At 34.4% G+C, this 18,240-nt stretch overlaps 1 protein-coding gene across 1 annotated transcript in view; it reads right to left on the minus strand.

The window, feature by feature from the left end:
* The window catches only part of FXR1 (fragile X mental retardation, autosomal homolog 1), a 61,202-nt gene that overhangs the window by 17,030 nt on the left and 25,932 nt on the right, over positions 1 to 18,240 (minus strand). Inside the window, exons 4-10 of the mRNA XM_012639317.1 lie at positions 12,415 to 12,486; positions 11,875 to 12,023; positions 11,245 to 11,338; positions 10,650 to 10,766; positions 9,068 to 9,238; positions 7,402 to 7,480; positions 3,556 to 3,665 (exon numbers count right to left, since the gene is read on the minus strand). Of these exons, the coding sequence (XP_012494771.1) occupies positions 3,556 to 3,665; positions 7,402 to 7,480; positions 9,068 to 9,238; positions 10,650 to 10,766; positions 11,245 to 11,338; positions 11,875 to 12,023; positions 12,415 to 12,486 (792 nt within the window). The remainder of the gene's footprint in view (positions 1 to 3,555; positions 3,666 to 7,401; positions 7,481 to 9,067; positions 9,239 to 10,649; positions 10,767 to 11,244; positions 11,339 to 11,874; positions 12,024 to 12,414; positions 12,487 to 18,240) is intronic.

The following is an 18,240-nucleotide window of genomic DNA, read 5'->3' on the forward strand; positions in this document are numbered from 1 at the left end:
CACTGTTACCTCCAAAGAAAAAGAAAGTTAAAAAAAATCCATAAAGGCACAAATTTAACAGAATATTTTAATGGCTACTGTAAAGCCATAAGAAAAAATTTTAAAGAGTAAGTAATTACTAATGAATACAAGTTCATTTCTAAGAGTTATTTCATTGAAATTTCAAGGTTTTTAAAAAATGCTACAAGCTGATTAATTATATTTAATAGCTGATATCGGGACAACCAACTAGACCTCAGAAAAACTGAGATCCCTGTTCCTGATATCTTCCACCAAATAATTTTCAGTTGGAGCAAAAAATGTATGCACTAAAAAAAAAAAAAAACTGGAGGCTGGGTGCAGTGGCTCACACCAGTAATCTTAACACTCTGGGAGGCCAAGGCAGAAGGATCACTTGAGGTCAAGAGAACAGCCTGAGCAAGAGCCGAGACCCTGTCTCTACCAAAAATAGAAAAATTAGCTGGCCGTGGTGGCATGCACATGTAGTCCCAGCTACTTGGGAGGCTGAGGCGGGATGGCAGCTTGAGCCCCGAAGTTTGAGGTTGCAGAGAGTTATGATGACACCACTGCACTCTAGCTCAGGCAAGAGAGTGAGACTCTGTCTCACCAAAAAAAAAAAAAAAAAACCAAACCTGGAGAATATAAATGGATTTCTGAATGATCTAGTAGTAGAAAAGACCTTGCTGATCATGACATAAAATCTGGTCATACAGAAAAAGCCTAAAAACCCCAACAATATAAAAATTTTAAAATATCTTCCCAGGAAAAATAATTCAAGTGCAAAGAAACAAGGAATATTTGCTACGCTTATGAAAAGGCAAAGGACTAGCTGCTTAAAATGCAAAATGCTCTTATAACCCACTAATAATATCAGACAAAAATATATGAAGGACAAAGAGATGGTTCATAGAAAAATAAGTTTCTTTTTAACATGTACATTTTCTGAAATGACACTAATTGAAGTTTGATAAAACTTTGTCCAGTATTGGCAAACATGTGGAAAACAGACACATCTCCTACATTAATGGAGGAGACATGTGAGAAAATAATTCATCAAGAACCAAAAATTTAAATGCCATAAACCCTTTGATCTAACAAATGCACTTCCAGAAATTTCCACAAGTTATATTTGGCAAAGAGTCACAAGAGATTTTTGCTGCAGCATTGCTTTTAATAGCAAAACAAAGACACAAAGGTAACATGACAACAGTCTAAAATCTTTTAGGCATGATGGAGAGGGAAGGAGAGACATGGACAAGACATAGATATACAATTATTTTTAATGCTACACCCTATCTGTGCTATTCTAACCTTTATTCAAACTATCTTTTACAATTAAAAGCTCAAACTCATTTTTTAAAAAGTTTAAATTAAATGACTTAAAATATTTATCAAGTGCAAACTCTGTATGATGTACAGGCCTAGGGGAGGACAGAGAATATGAAAATTCAGATTTGACTTCCTGATTTCAAGAAGTTTATAACCTGGTTTGGAGACATAAGATCAACTAGAAAATAAATGAAGACTGACAGAAAATCATTAAATACTCAATTATACAGACAGTAATTGCTATACAGACCTCAAAGGTCATCTCAGGCTAGGGGTACATCACCAAAAGCTTCAGACCAAACGTGTTATGAGTCTCCAGCTTAAACTGTGAAATGGTGGCCCCCAATAAGCCAATACCAACCTTTGGATTTGTTTTAACATGTAGTGTTTTGAAAACCAAAAAATTTTGTATATTATAGGTTTCCTGCGTCTCTCTAAAGATATTCAAAGTAGCAAAATGTAAGGCAAGCATTCCCATGTAAAAAGGCACTGTCCCCTTCATCCCTATCTTATACATTCCAACTTGTTTAACCATTTACATTAAATGCTTGGCCTCTGTAAGCATTTACGTCTCTTAACCCTAGGATAGAAATGACAGTAACAATGGCAAAACTACAAACACAGGAAAGTAGAGTAACCTCTGTTTATAAAAGAGAACCTAGAAGAATAAGCTTACAACAAAATCCAATTTTCAGGTGGTGGTTATATGCCAAATGGATCACTATTATTTTTATATACTAAGTATAACAGGAAAAGGTGTCAATTATAATGGTATGACACCACCGACTTTAACCCCTATCTCAGTCTTAAAATCATGCAAAATAGGAGAGGGGTTACTTACAAAGTAAGTAAAAGTTACATGAGATTTAGAACACTTTTTAAATGAAATCACTAAAAATAATGGTGGCTCACACCTGCAATCCTAGTACTTTAGGAGGCTGAGGCAGGACGATTGCTCAAGGCATAGAGTTTGGGACCAGACTGAACAACACAGCCAGACCCAGACCCTCTCTCTACAAAAACTTTTTAAAAAATTAGCTGAGTATGGTCAAGTGCCCCTGTAGTCCTAGCTACTTGGGAGACTGAGCCAGGATTGCTTGAGGCAAAGGAGTTGGAGGGTGCAGTTGCTATCATCACACCACATTACTCTAGCCTTGATTACAGAGTGAGACCCTATCTCAGAAGAGAAAAAAGAGGGGAGATGGGAGAAGGGAGAGAGGAGAAGAGGAGAAAAGAAAAAAAGGAAGGAAAAGGAAAGGGAAAGGGAAGGAAAGGAGTGAGTGAAAATAGCATTCTGAGCCTCAAGTAGTCATTTGTATAATATTTAGACATTTGTTTATCCTCGTTCATTTTCAAATGTATATTCATCTCCACATTCTGACTAATTAAAAGGAATAAAGGAAGTGGCTGTCTTTAATAGGATCTTTACAACACCTAATACTTGGTGTCAGGATATTTATCTGGGCTAAATGTATACAGCTTTCTTTCTTTCTTTTCAAAAGAGTTACTCTATCCAATGGGTTAACAAATTCCCCCAAACAGTACTCTATCATGCAAAACTAAAGAAATTGTGAGCGTACTGCTTTCTGGGAGATCATTTTAGCAAAAATCTTTGCCTTACATTCAGGCATACAAAGCTTAAGTATACAGAGTTGACCACTGGAGCCACAAACATGAGATCCTTGAAGTGATACACAAGGAGTAAAGAACAGAATTATGGACAAAGTGTCAACATGTAAGGAGAGAGAGAATGAAAAAGAAATTTTAGAAAGTTGGGATAAGAATTAATAGTGACATAAGAGGTAAAGGGAATTTCGATTAAGAAATGGTCACTATTTTTAGATTCTACACAACGGTCAAGAATATGAGCAAGAGTTCCTTTATAACAGATGTTTTGTTGAAAATATCAAGTTCTACAGATTTAGTCTCTAAGTATAAAAAAGGACTGGTAGGATTATCAAATTGAAACCTTTATATCAAGAACTGTCTTTTTTATTGAAATACTGACAAACCAACTAAGACCCGAGGCTCACACAACCAAAAGATGATGTGTTTTCTAAGTGTGTAAAACGGTAACATAAAAAACAAAATTTTAAAAACAAGAAAGAAAAACCCATAGTAAGTAACTCCATAGATACAACTGTTTCCAAAATTGCATTAGTAAGTCAGCCAAGAAAATACGAAAAAAAAAAAAAATAGGCAAATGAATTCATTTTAAATACTTACATCTTCTCTAGGTAGTTTGTTTTCATTGTCTCCTTCAATTCTCACCCGAACCACACCAGATTTGTCCACGATTTCTTGAATAACTTTGCCATTTTTCCCAATTACTTTTCCTTTAGTAAGAGAAAGAAATAACAATGGTATGTTAAAAAACCAATTCTGCTATCTTTTCAACACCAGCCCAAATAATTTATAAGTTGCTATCAAATTATAACCACCAAGCAAAGCTGCATCTTTTTACTTTCAATTAACATACCCTAAGTACTACCAAAGAATTTTATGCTTGGTCTGAAACTTCCTTCTCTTCAGTATGCCTAAGGATATTAACTGAGATTGACAATGCTGCTCCCTTGCAAGAAATTTTCAAAGTCTAAACATTTTTATATGAGTGTATCATTTTAGTAAATATCTAATCTATTTCAAAACCCTGGATATGTACATAAAGGCAAAGAGAAAACTGTTTTAATTTGGCATTAATCATTATCAATTTATGTTTATTACATATATTCACACAAGTAACAAATCCAATCTTGCTCTTATTTTCAAGTTTCTATTTGTCCAACAGATATCTGTGACTTGAAGATAACTTTAGAATATTTCTCTTCAGTAAAATAGTATGTTTATTACATTTTACACCAAGAAGTTTTTTAAGTATTTCACAGCTATATACAAGTCCATAAAGCATGTGTATGATGTACTGTCTTGCTAGGTATGAAATACTGTAAAATGACATGCAATTCAAATTATTTACCTTCTCCACACTTAAGTCTGTCAAACAGCAGTCACAAGTACACAGTAATTAAAGGAGAAACTGAGGGGTGTGGGGGACGGAATGAAAACTCTATTCCCCTGAGGAATTTACTCTCTAGTTTTAAAGATTAACATATACTTGCATAAAATAACAAAGAAATACTGGGTAATGTCACCTAACAGAAGTAAATATCCAGGTAACCTTCACTGTATGGAACAGATGTATCCCATAAAAAATTAACAGCAACACCAAATTTGTCCACAAACCCAATTAATTTTTTTTACAAACCCATTCTCATAAAAAAGCTTGAATTTTTAGTTTAAAGGGGTTAAAATGGAAGTTTGTCCTACTGCATACTTGAAAGAACAGTTTCCATTAAAGAATGAATTAGGGAACAATAACAACAGTAACCTGGTCAACATAGCACAAGCACTATAATCAGATTTTCTTACTGTTGTAGTACTACTCTCAAACCATCTTCCCCATTAATAACTCTAAATTTAAAAGTAGCAGCCATTGGACAGGGGAGGGGAGAAAAAAAAAAAATACAGGACAGGGAATTCACATGATGTATGTCTTCTCTGAGCAGCCCTAGCAGCAGCACATAAAAGCAACCTTCATTGTTAACACAGTGAAGCTCAAGCAGCAACTCCATCCTTGACCCTGCTAAAAATAAGCAAATTTCTTTTCGACAAACAAAAATCAGGTTGATATTCCATAATCCCTCCCCGCCGAATTTTTGCCACTTCCTTCTTGTGAACTATACCAGTTGTGAGTGATCATCCAACACTCTTCTGGGGTCCTTGGCAGGGACCTACCTTCAAGTTTTATTTAGTCCCACCAGAGACCGTCAATATTTTAATTGATCATTTCCATAGTTTAAATTCCAGAGCATACTGACAAATTGAAGCAGACCTGTAGTATAAATTGAGCATTGAGTATAAACGCTAAAGGGACAGAGAAGTTATTAAGGACGTCCTACAAGAGGTGAAAGGTTTTGATCCATATTCAAATCACGTTCACACATTTACTCCCTTGATTTGGGAGGGGTGGGAATGGTTGAGTCCTAGAACTCTTAGAACCCAAATGTATACAGAAATCCTCTCTGGAACTTACCCACCAAATGGTCCTCATTCCCTTTTATTCCTCATTCCTCTTTTTCTCTTTTACTTAGACTAAAAATGCACTACTTTTCAAAAGACTGGATCACCCATAAAACATTTTGGAGGCAAATATAGTATTATTATACATGATAACCAACAGAAATTTTTACACTGCTCTTTGAGTACTTCACCAACATGTAATATTAATAGTTGCTGCTGTGTATTTCCTAAAAAGCACACAAACAACCCACATCACCAAAGCCAACCAAGACAGAATAGAGGAAAAGAGAGACACCACAGGTATTGACATCGCTGCACTGATACATAAAGAGAAGAATCAGGGAACTATAAATATACCCAATTTCCTTATTTTTTAAGTATCAGGAATTCTTACAATTAACACTACCACAACCCTGGAAGACCAAAGCTATCTTCTACAGGATGACTGGTTTGGAAAGAAACCCGATTCCCTTTCGCAAACCCATCACCAAAATCATTTTTACAAGTGAGGAAATCTTAAATTATATGCTGTAGAGCAGCTACCACAAGGTGAGTACTGATTAATGTTAATAATTGAGTATGATTTAAACAAAAAAGGGGATCATTTTCAAAAGCAGCTTTCTTATCAAAGGAGTTTTCATCTGACAATGATAAATACTGATAACATTTAGTAATTAAAAATGTTTATTAAAACTACATAAAATTCTTCAAGCTTATATTTAATTTTAACATCTTAACTCATCTCTCCAGCAGCTCAATCTACAATGAATAATGAAATACCAAGAACTGATAAAGCTTACATAAATGGCAGAACGTCAAATCTATCCATTCAAACGTTTGGGTAGAATTGAAAAGCATTTTACGTAAATACTAATAGTTGAATCCCAAGAAACAAATTCTTGTGTTGTAAACTATTTTCCCTGAGTACACTACTTGTTACTGGCCAAAAAATCCCTTCTTTTTAGAATGGAAGGTTTTTTTTTCTTAAATTTTTTGATTAATGTTTGTTTTACGGGATTCGAAAAATGGCACACCAATAGTTAAGAAATCATTTTCAAAAGGCAGAACAGGCCACATTATATAAATGAAGCCAAAAGAGGTGAAACTATTTCCTTAAGGTCAAAAAAATTAATGAGACACAATTGGGAACAAAACTCATCCCCCTCCTAGTAAACTTTATTATGTTGATGCTTTTTATATTAAATTTTTAGGATGGTCACCAAGTAACTTTACACATAACCCAAGCCTTCCCAATTGCCTCAAACAGCATTTAAAAATACAAACACCACAGATGTAAGACATATTAGTAACAAAGCTATTAATTAACTCACCCCAAGCTATAATTACTCATTTGACCATAGCTTCAAACTCAAATTTTTGTCACTTAACTTATAACCTATGGGTATAACAGTTTCATTAATGGTTGGTATCAATCAATCCCCTCTTATCATCACGATCTTTCTCTCCTGCTCACAACTTCTTACCTTATTCTACTCCTTTGCAACAACCAACTATTATTTATTCAGGACCTACTGTGTAGAAGTTTATTACCCTATTGTTAGTCCACTGTTACCTTTTCTTCCTCACTAAACAAAAGAAAACAATTATCACAAACACCTTCTCAAAAAGTACTATTATAATTTTGATGGATATGTGAATGATAAAAGAATGTTATGGGAAAGAGAATAATAGGAAAGCTCCCAAAGAATGAGAAGGCTTTAAAAAAACCTGCACTGACAAACTGTTATAAAAATCATGGGTCTTATTAGTGAGGGTGATCCTGTATAGAAGAAACCATCTTTACTTTTTAACATAGGACAATAAGGAGGTACAAGTCACATAAAATGTTATTACCCCAAAATGAAAATAAATATTGATATCTAAATGTTCCACACAAGTAGAATAAGGTATCAGACTGTAAAACTAATTTCAATTAAGTCATTATATGTAACTAAACAACATTTAACTTATTTAACATTTAGTAGAAGTACCTACCAACAAGATTCCTAGGAACCTGAATAAAATCCTCCACAAATTCCAAGAAACCTCTAGCCTTTTTTACAGCATCAGCACTCTGTAGATGGAAAAAAAAATAAACATGAAATCCTTTTTCAATGCTGAAGCAACCCACAATCCAAAGCAAAAACATGAGAAAAAGAGAAAATTCTGAATGATTATATTCTACTAAAATATGCTCAGCCCACTGGGGAGATATTTTTCAGGTTGAGTAATTCATGAAGTACACTTTTAAAAAAAAATTCTAAGTCATCACTAAAGGTGTCAAAAAAAAAAACAAAAACCTGTCAGTACTATTAAAAACAAAAAATGTTAGATATCTCTAAGATCCTTTTGCTGAATAGTCAAACTATAACCCAATCCTGAATATACTGGTCCATATTCTCATGTTGTATTTCTCATAATAAATGTTAAAATCACAAATAAATTGTCTAAATTGTTTTTTATTTATTCTCAACATGGGAAATTATTTTAAAAGCTGTTTTTGTAGAGATGCAATTTTTTAAAGTACCTACTGATAATTAAAATTCCTAATTTCTAATGGGTACAATTTTAAAAAACTAGAAGCAGGTTCTCTAAAGGGATTTTATAGCTCTCATAACAGTCACTATCCACTTTTATTTGTTCTTTAATAAGTGAGAGCTCACTATATACCATATACACTAAAAAGTTTTAAAAATGTATTCAATCCTCGTAAACTATGTAAGTATTATTATTCTTATTTTACAATGAGGACACTTACATAATGAAGCAACTTGCTCCAAGCCCACTCAAAGTGGTAGAGACAGGATTCCAACCCAGGCAGTGTATCTCCAAAGCCTGTACTCTTAATTATTATATGTCATACTGACACTTTTAAAGGTTTCAGAAATAAAAATGAAGCTTCTAGTTAGATTAACTAAACAATCTTTCCTAAGAGCTATATATGAAAAGTTGGCTGGAATTTACCACTCAAAAAAAAAAAAAAAAAAATCCATGAAGGATGGTCTTAATAAAAAGTCTGAATTTATGTTTTTTAATATGTGTGTGTATATGTAAGTTTTTCATACATATATATATCTACCTTTATTTATTTTAAACAGATGGGGTCTTACTACATTGTCCAGGCTGCATTCAAACTCCTAGGCTCAGGTGATCCTCCTGCCTCAGCCTCCCGAGTAGCTCAGACTACAGGCATGCACCACCATGCCCAGGTGAATTTTAAATTAATTTTCTATCCCTACAAATGTCACAACTAACCAGTGATAAAGTATTACCCAAATTCAAGTTCTATAAACGCTATTCTATCACATGCTATTTACTACTGTCAAGTACCTGACACACAGTAAGCACTCAAAAAATACTCGGATAAATTATTTATAATGGGTATAAAACTGAATTCAACTCAAAAGCAATTAGTTAAGGAACTTCTAAAAATACTACAAATTACTCAGAAAATCTTTTATTCCCCCAATACAAAATAAACTTCAATCGCCTGCACAAATATGATCACCAGGCTGAATGATTTTAAATGAATAAATTCTACCTCTTTTACTGGGAAATTAAAATTCCAGATAAAAAAAAATTCCAGATAAAATATGATCAAACAATAGATGGTCAATATGTTATAATAAAGTTAGCCAAGGCAGGAGACAAAACAGCTTACCTCTCCATAAATTCTAAATGTTCCAGTATCTTCATCTAGCTCAATAGCGGTAACTCCAGGAACCTTCCTAGCTTGCTGTATATTACTACCATGTGTTCCTATTGCCAGACCCATTAAATCTTCTCTCACAACAAATTCCTCATGAAAAGCTGCTGCAAGTTGTTTTGTACACTAGTGAGAGAAGAAAATTAGAATTTATAAAAAAGATCAAAAATAAAATGGTTTTTATACATACACATTCACAGTGTTATTCACAATAGTCAAGAAGTGGAAGCAACCCAAATGTCCATCAGCTGAATGGATAAACAAAATGTGGTATATACACACAATGCAATTATTGTTCAGCCTTAAAAAGAAAATTCTGACACATGCTACAACATGGATGAAACTTGAGAACATTATTACACTAAGTGAAATAAGCCAGTCACAAAAATGACTAATGCTGTATGATTTCACTTATCTGAGGTATCTAGAATAGTCAAATTTATAGAAAACTGAAAGTAGAATGTTGGTTGCCAGGGGCTGGGGGTAGACGGAAATGAGGAACTTGTTGTTTAAAGGGTATACAGATTTTCAGTTTTGCAAGACGAAAAGTTCTGGAGATTGATCAGTAATGTAAATATACTTACTACTACTAAACTGTGCACTTAAAACTGGTTAAGATGGCAAATTTTGTGTTATATGTACTTTAAAATCACAATTTTTTTAAAATGAAAAAAAACTAAGTTAAAGAAGGCCAAAAGTCAATCTCTTAAAGAATAAACTGATCTGATGTGGTAACAATCAAAGGAAAAAAAAACCAGTTTGATCAGTCTATTTAATCATGGTCACAGAAAACAGTAACTCTACAATTTTCCAAAATTACAGACACAGGCAATTCTCCGATTCAGATGATTCTGGTTTTAAAATTCATTCACATATCCCTTGTTTGGAACTTTCAAACTAATGAGGATACTTACAAATTTGTCCTGAGGATACCTCAATTTCTCAAAGTAAAGACAGTGTGTGAATGCACGTGTGTTCAGTTGGGGAGTGTAGGGGCAAGGGGAAGAGTGTATCCTAATAGCACGGCAGGGAAGAACAGAAGAAAACAGAGTACCTTTGGGCAGGACAGAGAAGTAATGAAAGGATTAATATTTTGAAACTACATGTTACATGATGCCTCACTCCTAGTCCTTCTCTCCTCTTACACAAGAGTTGTCATAGTGAACTAGTTACTGATGAAGTATATCATGACTGACAGGTGAAAGGGTAGTAAAAAAAAGGTTAAAGACAGAGCAAAGAAGTATCAATACAGTTCTATTGGGTATCTCTAGTTAGTTTCCAAGCTATTTGGCACCTGTCATCTAAACCCTAAAAAAAAAAAGTCAACAGGCATTTAGCAGATGAAAGGCTATGTTTGACAAAAGTAAAATGGAAAAGCAATTCTTCTAAGGACATGACCACGCCACATATTAGCCACAAAAGAAGCCCTAGGTTGCCTTATATAATAGTCAAGTAGTTTGAACCAGGGAATGTGAAGAACATACTTAAGAAACTAAATGGGATGCATAAAAAACCTTTTGTAAGTAAACCCACTTACCTCTAAATGTTTAGTGGCCTCTTCATTTCTGGACATAAGCATCAACTTCGTACGAATACTTCGCAAATGCATGTCACTTAAAATATTTACTCTCTTCACAGTTGCTTCACTGGCAGACTATAAACAAACAAGTTAAGCCCTCAAAAGTTGAATCATTTCTCAAAATAACACAAGGACAATCTTCTATACAAACCCTTCCTTGATTCTCATCTACCACACTTCTCCCTTCATCCAATACTCCCCTCCCTCCCTGAGTAATCCTACTTTCCTTTCTGAATTCCTGTATTATTTAGATCTGCTATCCAGAATACATTTGGTCAGAGGGAAATCCAGGATCCCACACATCAAGAATTTTATGATGTTAAGAATGTCATGTTAAGAATTATTCTTCTCCTTACTCCAGAAGAGATCAAAAGTAATTAGTGTTTTACAGCTACAAAAATAATTTCTCCCACACTATATTAATAAATTCACTATACATCAAGTTTACCTAAGCTTTTATCTTTTGAAATACCTAATTACAAAATGTGTGCAATACCTATTAATTAGCTACCTTAAAAAAAATTAGCTACCTTAAAATATGGTGTTATCTTACCAGTATCATTAGCTGTGTAGTTTCTGGATGGTAAAAAATTCTGCACGCTCCTACTGCTTTCTTAAAATCTTTATGAGCATTTTCATTAGCACACCTAGAGAGAAATTAATTTAAGTGTAAAACCTCAATAATAGATTAAAAGTTGTAATGTGAAGTTTGTATTTCATTTCATTAAAAATGTTATTCATTAAAAGATTTTATCAGAAAATTCTGACTGAGTGTTTGAGGGGAAAATGATTGTTTAGTAGCACTGAAAAATCCTCTTAATTCACAAAGCAATTCAATAGTAAATAAAATCACTTAGAGCCGGGCACAGTGGCTCAGGCCCGTAATCCTAGCACTCTGGAAGGCTGAGACAGGAAGATTGTTTGCAGTCAGCAGTTCAAGATCAGCCTGAGCAAGAGCGAGAACTCCATCTCTACTAAAAATAGAAAAAATTAGCCAGGAGGTGTTGGCGAGCGCCTGTAGTCCCAGCTATTGGGGAGGCTGAGGCAGGAGGCGAGCCCAGGAGTTTGAGGTTGATGTGAGCTAGGGTGATGCCATGGCACTCTAGCCCAGGCAACAGAGCCAGACTCTGCCTCAAAGAAAAAAAAAAAAAAAAAGAACAAAATAATAAATAAAATTACTCACGCCTCTCTTAAATCCTCTGGAACATCCACTGTGCACTTAAAGAAGGTATTTTTTTTGACAGTTTTATTTTGATTGACAGGCCGAAGTCGTTCAAATGTGACTATTTCATTGTAAGTAGCATCACAAGCAGCATATTCAATGACATAAAACTAAAAGACATCAAAATACTTTAAAAATCCCATCTGAACAAAAATAATAAACTTTAAATGAAGTTCTAATTACCTTGCTCAGCTTAACCAACAGACCCTCCCCCATGTGGCACAAATACTAAGCACAGCTTAGCTACATCAATTTGATTTGCCTAAACTAGATTACAGGTTCTTACAAGCATGAAACTTGGTGGTCCTTACATGCTTGAGGTGTACCTCTGGAGAGCAGCTTTGGTGTTTGCCAATATAGAACACAAACAGAAATTAATGCTAATGAACTTTTGAAATGTTTGATCAACTATTTCTGAGGTAGGCTTTTAGAAAAAAAAAAAAAAGAGTGAGGAAAACATTTACAAAAACAAAGAGTTGAGGTATTTTCAAGATCACTTACTTCTCCTTTCATCATCCGAACTTTAGCCAACCACCAGCCACATGGTTCTTGGTCATTTGCTCTTGAATATACCTGAAAAGGGGGGGAAAACAAAAAAAAATTGCCTTCAATCATTCTTCCCAAAAGATTTCAACACTGTAAACAAATGTCAAATCCCACTAAACTCGAGAATCAAAAATGTTACTTACTTGAAATTGTTGTACTAAATGTAGTTTAACGGAAGTGGTATATACAATTAAATTTTACCACTTAAATATAAAACTAAACATTTTTTGGGCAATTTGGCTTCTTGGAAATCTAATTCCAATTCATGAGGTTTACTAAACATAAATATTTTTTAAAAATGTTATTTTACACAATGTAAAACATAGGTTTTTCAGTTTCTGTCAACGTTATTCATCAAAATTAAGAATTGTTTTCAGAACATAATAAACCGAATTTTAAAACTCCTTCTTCTAGGATATGACATTCAGATCCTTTGCCAAAGGACCTAAATCAAATGTACTACAATTGCTTAGCTAAATAACAAAAAATTATACATTTAGTCGTCTAGGAGAGTATACAAACATTTTATAAAAACTACTATCCAGAAAAATTAAATCTTATGGAATTTATATCTGAAAATATCAGTTTTATTAACATAAAAGATTACAAAAGTTTCTAATAGGGATTATGTCTCATGATTCAGCAGCTTGTTTAATGTATTTTCAATACATGGAGGGGGCAAGGACTGGTGCCGGGAAGAAACACCCCCCAAAAGAATCTTGAGTATAGAAACTAAGATTGCCCTTGTAGAGGTGGCCAGGGAAAGCTACCAGTGAATATTAAGAGCCATCTAGGAGACAGATGCAAACAACTATGGATAGGCAAATAATTTTAGAAGCCTGAAGCTTCTACTAAGATGATTTGCGAGTAAACTTGGAAGTGGTGGGAGTACTGGAACTGTAAATGAATAAGCCAAAACCTAATGATCAACTTCACTGTACACCATGATTAGCAAAAAAGCTATGAGGAAAAAACAGGAAAGCCAATATACCAATCAAGGCCCAATGGACACAACTTTAGCTTTTTAGTTTCCTGTATAAGTAGATGTAACTATTCAAAAGGTTCCATATTTTATGACTTTTTTTTTTTAGAGTAACATACTAACGTTTTTAATACAGTCTGATCAGATCAACTCATATCACAAGGTCAACCTGGGCTTACTCATGTGTGACACAACCATCAATATTTTGTGACTTTTATTCTTAGTGGTTTTCCAAAGAACAAGAAATTTAACTCTTTTGTATAATAGAGTAAAACTTTCCCATCTTGCAATTATTACACGTAACCACTGTGCCCTTTTATAAATCTAAGACAGAATCTAAGGGTCTTGTTTTTCCTATATATCTTGAAACATTTTACTATTTCATCATCATTTATCAATTATTCTCAGTTATACTTAAAGAAAACTAAGAAAACAGAGGAATAAAGGCATCATCTAGAAGAATACAACAGTGAAATAAATCATTACTGTTGCATCATCCTATGATTTCCTTATTGCCTAGCCTGAAGTATTGCATCTCTTTCACAAAAGTACAAAAAGGCCAAAGACACCATTCTTGTAGTCTGCTTCTGACTACTAACAGTTGAGAATTCATAATTTATTATTTTCCACCCATAACTGCAAAGAGAAGAAAATTTACAGAGGAAGGTCTTTCATTATTATTAGCGCAATCAGAAGATGAATGCAAAGAGATAGGAGCACAACAGATTCTACTGAAAGTATCTTATAAAGCAAAACCTCAGACTATGAAGTCTTCAGATGGCAACATCCTAGATGAATGTTTTCAATGTATTTCTAAGGAGAAAAAGGAAAGAAGGTGTTCTCATCCAGGTTACTCATTCAACTGGGAATTCATCACGCAAAATCCTTCAAAAAGAGTCTGAAGGATTTCACCCTGTTTTTCTAAAAGGATCCATGAGAGTATTCTCTCATCATTTAACATGTTTGTGCACCAATACTTCCTAAATGGAAAAACGCCAAAAGTAGGTGTGTTATACAAAGGTTACTAGGAACAAATGGTTAAAAAAATTCAATGGATTAGTCAATCCAATTGGCTAAATATGACATAATTACAGTGCAAAGACGGCCACTTCCTCTTTAATAAAATAAAAAGCCACCAAAAATTCCACAAGTATTCAAGTACTGCATTCTGATGATCCAAGTGTAAGAATAACCAGAATAAGCTAGAATTAGAGATGTATTTTAAATCTGATATATTTATGAGTATGTTCTAGGTTCATGCATGACAGTTAAGCAGTTAGTTACATTTAGAGAACTGTTATCCACTGTAGGCCCATGTATCATCAAAACGAGGAAAATAATATAAAGTTGGATTTGCTATGTTTAAACTCTTATTAAAATGTCTAAGGATACTGAACTTCACTATTCATTCTTCTGTAAAATTATTTGTAAAATGACTTAAAAATAATTTTTAAAAAATTAAAATGGTCCATTGGACCCGAACAGTAAATGATGAATGATTGTTTTCTGCAGTATACTGAGGATTAAAAAAAGAATATCCTAAGAACCAGAAGCAAAGTGCCCATTCCAAGCATTTTCTCAGAAAGGCAGTTCAGGTACACAGACTAGAGTATCTCTTGGTGATTTATAGTGAATGGGTACCTCAAGCGTGAACTGCTGAAAAGACAGGTCTTAAAACTACCTAAATCGCTTTATTCTAGTAGGTTATTAAGTATGGAATGTCCAATTTCATTAAGTAAGTTTGAGAGTTGATATCTCTCATATTTCACATTGACACTTCTTGTTTTATTTGTATTGTGAAGGTACATTCTCAGTCTTTGAAATGCATATTTTGGATTGTCATTATCTTTCCAATGTTATCTTAGAGCAATTTTTGTGAAACCACAGATTAAGTCAAAAATTCGTGTTATTTTTTGATATGAGTTCCATCACGGAACCAATGCAGCCCAGACAGCTCAAAATATCAACAAAATGTACGGGAAGGACGTGGCTAACAAATGCACAGTATGCCTATGGTTTGAGAAGTTTTGTTCTGGTGATTTTAATCTTGAAAATGAGCCATGTGGGTGACCTGAGACCAAGGTGGATAATGATGAGCTGAAAGCTGTAGTGTAAGCAAATCCATCTCAACCTACACCCGAATTAGCAGCAAGATTTGACATTACTATTCCAACAATATTGGACCATTTGAAACAAATAGGCAAGGCAAAGGCTAGACAGATGGACACCACATGAATTAAATGAAATGAGCCTAAGAGAAATTGTCTCAAAGCTTTCCTTTCGTCGCCGTCATGACATGAAGTGAACAATTTCTACACTGTATTGTTACGTGTGATGAAAACTGGATTCTTTTTGACAATTTCAAGTGTTCGGCACAATGGTCAGATAAAAATGAAGTGACGAAATATAGTTTAAAACCGACTATTCATCAAAAAAAGCTAATGGTGTCTGGTGGTCCAGCGCTGGTATTATCCAGCTTCATAAACCTGGTCAATCAATTACAGTCAATGTCTACTGCAACCAGTCGGATGAAATGAGGAGGATGTTTGCAATTAAGCAGCCAAGATTGGTCAACAGAGACAGGCCAATCCTCTTGTAAGACCCCATGTCCCAAAAAAACAATGCTGCTGAAACCAGAGGCTGGACTTGGAAACTCTTTGTCATCTACCATATTCACCAGACCTTGCACCAACTGACTATCACTTCTTCCAGGCTTTGGACCACTTCTTGCAAGGAAAAATATTCAATTCTCAACAAGCTGTGGAAAATGCCTTTTGCGATTTCATCGCACTCACTCTCCAGGCTTCTTGGCTGCTGGCATAAACAAGCTACCGTTGACGGCAAAACTGTGTCGACAGTTTAGGCACATACTTTTATTAACTGTACTGCTTCTTGAGATATAATAAAATACGCTTTTGATTTGAAATCACATATTTCATATTTAATGACCTGATATTTTCACCAAAGCATAGCTTTCTAGGAATCTGGCTATGTAGCTTGCTTACAAGAAAGAGAATAAACCGTTTCAACTGCCTGGAAGCTTCATTTCTCACTTAACATTGACATGCTGAATTCAATTTTATACTTAATATCCACTTCTGTAAGCTTCATTAATAACTTCACCCCTGAAAGATGAAGTCACTCTCATAGCCCCTAAATCTAACTTCCAGAACCTGCATCAAAACACTATGAACCTGGGGGGGGGGGAGAAAGGGCAAGGGCAACATACGTAACCTAAACATTTGTACCCCCATAATATGCTGGAAAAAAAAAAAAACACTATGAATCTGGCTCTACTTTAGTGCTATGGGTCAAATCATATCCTTTATAAAATGTTGAGTATATCTCACACAATAAAAAAAATCACTTTCAAAACCCAGCATTAAAACTCTGCCCTAGTATACTATGTCCCAAATGTTACTCAACTGATTTACAAATACATCACTGGAATAAGAGCACCTCATAGAAATTCCCTTTCTTCAGATTTCCCTTAACCCTCCCAACTATTCCACGGGAGCAACTCACACTATGAAACGACAACATCCACTGTGCTAACATACTAAAGCTTCTTCAAATCCAAAGAACTTAAAATCCAGGAGACTAAGGAGTGATCATGAGAAACCTAAAACAACAGTACTCAGATTAAAGATTATCATTTCATGGAGTGGAGAACGGAACAAGAAGAATGAAATTCAAAAGGCCTGTTTCAGAATTCTTTCCACCTAATGACCCCAAGTCAAACCTTGTTACAAAATGGTCTCCAAATTCAAGCATACAGCAACAAGTTATTTAAATGGAATTCCAGTCTGGATACTAAAGTCATCAATTTTTCATTAAAATTCATAATGTTCAATTATGCCTTTCAAAGTAACAACCAAATAAAGATAATATGAACACGGAGATAATTTATTTAACTGTATTTCTACTTTACTCTTCCAAATAATATTTACTATAAAACTGAATACTTATCATAATGGCTCACGTATCCAACATGTGAGATACATTTATTGAGTATTGCTGCTATGTATCTGACACAATTGTATCACTGTAATTTATGAAGAAATAGAAAATGCACATTAGAAAAGTTAACATCTGGAATGCACTGATGGGATTTCTCTACCCACATAATACTATTATCTCATTAACATTTAAGACTGACACTTTAACAAATGAGTTTCACACCAACTTTCTTTACGATATTAAGCCCTAAAAACTGGCTATACCCTAAGAGAAATATAAGTAACAAAGAATATGTTCACCTCCCCTTTAAGTGTGAGCATTTCCCAAGCAGCCAGACTAACAATGGACTTGGTATTATGGGAAAGACTGAGTCTAAATACAGACACCTAAAAATTCAAATTCGAAACTTCTTTTAAACATAGAAAGTAGGCCAGGCATGGTGGCTAATGACTATAATCTTAGAACTTTTGGAGGCCAAGGCAGGAAGATCGCTTGAGGCCAGGAGTTCAAAACCAGCCTGAACAACAGCGAGACCCCATTTCTACAAAAAGTGGAAAATTTACTGGGCATGGCAGCGCACATCTGTAGTCCCAGCTACTCAGCAGGCTGAAGCAGGAGGATCACTTGAACCCAAACACTGAGGCTGCAGTGAGCTATTATCATGCCACTGCACTCTAGACTGGGCAACAGAGCAAGATCCTATTGCAAAAAAAGAAGAGTAAAGAGTAAACGATATGTGTATATTCTATCTTTTGGGTAAATAAAATACTGAATTAAAAAGTTGTAAGGAAGTATCATCTCTCAAATGATTTTTACTCCCTTGATTATCTAATTATTCT

Source organism: Propithecus coquereli, unplaced genomic scaffold (assembly GCF_000956105.1).
Source record: "Propithecus coquereli isolate 6110/MARCELLA unplaced genomic scaffold, Pcoq_1.0 Scaffold14, whole genome shotgun sequence".
Classification (NCBI taxonomy): Eukaryota; Metazoa; Chordata; class Mammalia; order Primates; family Indriidae; genus Propithecus; species Propithecus coquereli.